Source organism: Odontesthes bonariensis, chromosome 19 (assembly GCF_027942865.1).
Source record: "Odontesthes bonariensis isolate fOdoBon6 chromosome 19, fOdoBon6.hap1, whole genome shotgun sequence".
Lineage (NCBI taxonomy): Eukaryota > Metazoa > Chordata > Actinopteri > Atheriniformes > Atherinopsidae > Odontesthes > Odontesthes bonariensis.
The window spans coordinates 1,852,419-1,855,055 of record NC_134524.1 but is presented as its reverse complement, the minus strand read 5'-3'; the positions used below and the strand labels follow the sequence as shown (position 1 = coordinate 1,855,055).

The 2,637-nt window shown below is 49.6% G+C and overlaps 1 protein-coding gene across 1 annotated transcript; it reads left to right on the top strand.

The window, feature by feature from the left end:
* Positions 1–2,250, top strand: LOC142369448 (Fc receptor-like protein 5). Its single transcript, XM_075451807.1, has 5 exons — positions 1–665; positions 970–1,005; positions 1,133–1,396; positions 1,476–1,736; positions 2,063–2,250. Exons 1-5 carry the CDS (start codon positions 644–646, stop codon positions 2,248–2,250), a joined length of 771 nt encoding a protein of 256 aa, XP_075307922.1. The 5' UTR covers positions 1–643.
* The last annotated feature ends 387 nt before the right edge of the window (positions 2,251–2,637 follow it).

Genomic DNA, 2,637 nt, shown 5'->3' with positions numbered 1-2,637 from the left:
CTAAACGACTACTTTCTCACCTGAAAATGTTTCAAATGTTGCTAAAGTTTACAGAGTTTAGAGCTTAAGAGAAATCAGCTTCAGGCCGGCTGATTTCAGCTCGGGCAGGAGCGAAATGCATTGTGGGTAAACGCTCTGCATATTGTCTGATCGATGCCGAAAGCAAGTATGGAAGTATGCGGTTTTGAACACAGCCAAAGTTTCTGCGTGTACTACGGTGGGCATAACGGGTGCGATGCAAAAGTCCGAGTTTATTTACAACGGGGATGTTAAGTCCAGGAGTGATTGCGGAGTTGAGTTTGTGGAGATCTGAGGAGGAATAACTGAAAGCCCTGCCAAACAAGGATGAATTCCTCCTACCCTCGCTAACTGCTGGCAAGACAGGGTTAGTGCCACTTAGCCGCCAGCCAACAGACCCGCTAGCTAGTAGCCAGTCAGCCGGTGGCCCAACTGCCAATGGTCCAACAACGCTGGCAGGGCGACCCGGACAGCCAGCAGCACCAGCACCATAAGGTAGCCGCCAGCCAGCCGCCAGCCCGCTAGCCAGTAGCCAGTCAATCGATAGCCCACTTTCCCGTTAGCAAGCCCAGTGCAGGGGCCCCAAGGAAGGAAAACAGACAGACTCAGCAGGACAAACCAGACCATGGAGCAGACGCCAGAACACGGTTTGTGGAAGCGGCGGAAGAGTTACTCTCAAGTTAGTCGAACTTTGTTGATGTAAACAATCCAAACGAGGGCAGAAATCCAGAATGGGGTTTTTTTCCCGGTTTGTCTAGCTTTGATGGGTATAAAAATCCAAATGAGGGCTGTAATCCAAAGTAAAGACAAGGTCCTGATTGTTTTTAAAAAGTAAACTCAACTTAGAAAGAAAAATCGCAAACTAAGCGGAGACAGATAGACTGGTTCATCTTGGTCCTGGTGCTCAAACCTTGCTTTAACCAGAGTTAAACTGAACCTCGTGTCTTTCAGCTCTGACCTCGCTGCTCAGCTGCACCACAAACCAAGGTTAGTAACTGTTCCACCGTCCCAGTCTGTCTGCAGCTTCTCCCAAATGTTTCAGAGTGTGGGTCCTTCTGGATCAAACTCTACATATTTATGACAAAGTTATTTAAGAAAATCTGAACCCTCGCAGCTGGTCTGACTGTGAGTCCCAGCAGCTCTCAGTTCTTTGTTAGAGACTCTGTGTCTCTGAGCTGTGAGGAGGACCACAGCTCTGCTGGATGGACTCTGAGGAGGAACACAAGCAGAGAAACCAGGACTCAGTGTGGATCAGGATGGGGGAAACTGACTGGTTCCTTCTGTAACATCGGTATACTAAACACTCTGGACAGTGGAGTTTACTGGTGTGAGTCCGGAGAGGGAGCAGCCAGTAACAGCATCAGCCTCACTGTCTCTGGTAAGATCAGACTGTGGAGTTAGTGCTGATGAAGCTGTGTGGAAATGGATGAAATGCTGTAGTTTGTCTCTGTGTTGAGGTGGATCAGTGATCCTGCAGAGTCCTGTCCTCCCTGTGATGGAGGGAGGTGACGTCACTCTGAGCTGTCGAACAAAGACCCCTCCCTCCAACCCCCCAGCTGCTTTCTATAAAGATGGCTCCCTCATCAGGACTGAGCCTACAGGTCACATGACCCTCCACCATGTTAACAGGTCTGATGAAGGCCTCTACAGGTGTAACATCAGCGGTCATGGAGAGTCTCCATCCAGCCGGCTGTTTGTCAGAGGTGAGGGTTACTCAGGTGAGTGCACAACTGAGAACGTGATGTTTTATCTGCTGTCAGAGTGCGTCTGTCAGCAGGAAACAGGTCATGATTATGTTCATGGAGGTGTTTATGATCTGATCAGGACCTGATCACCAACATCACAGGACGCTTTGATCACAAAGGGACATGAAATGACCAGAAAGAAACGTAAACTGGTCCCAAAAAGACCCAAATCCACAATAAGAGACCCACACACCCCGAGAACGACACATGTTGAGCTAAAAAAACACGTGAAACAGTTGTGAAGAAACTCTAAAAGACCACGAGCAGACGGTGAATCTCCTGGTTTTGATTCATTTCAGCACCAACCGCCGCCCCCTCTTCATCACCGCCCACCTCCCACCGCTCCATGTGGCTGTCTGTTCCCTCCATGTGTGGCGTGCTGCTGCTGGTCGGGCTGCTCGTCCTGGTGAGCCGATGCGTTAACAGGACGGCTGAAGGTGAGACGCAGCTTTTCTGCTCTTACTCTGCTCTCAACACCTCGCAGTAACTGAACCTTTGAGATGCGCCTCCGGCCTCTCCTGTTTGTGGTGAAGGTGTCTTTATGTGAGCACAGAACTCTGCTGCAGCCGGTTTCCTGTTTATTGTGAAAAGACACCTTTTCTGGTTTCATGCTTCACCACGGGGCTCACACATTAAAACAAAGATTTCAGCCATTTCTCTTTATAACGTTGGCTTCCAATCACTATCGAATGCTGCCATCCTCTATCCTCTGCTCTATGTGGTGCCATCCTCTATCCTCTGCTCTATGAGGTGCCATCCTCTATCCTCTGCTCTATGTGGTGCCATCCTCTATCCTCTGCTCTATGAGGTGCCATCCTCTATCCTCTATCCTCTGCTCTATGTGGTGCAATCCTCTATCCTCTGCTCTATGTGG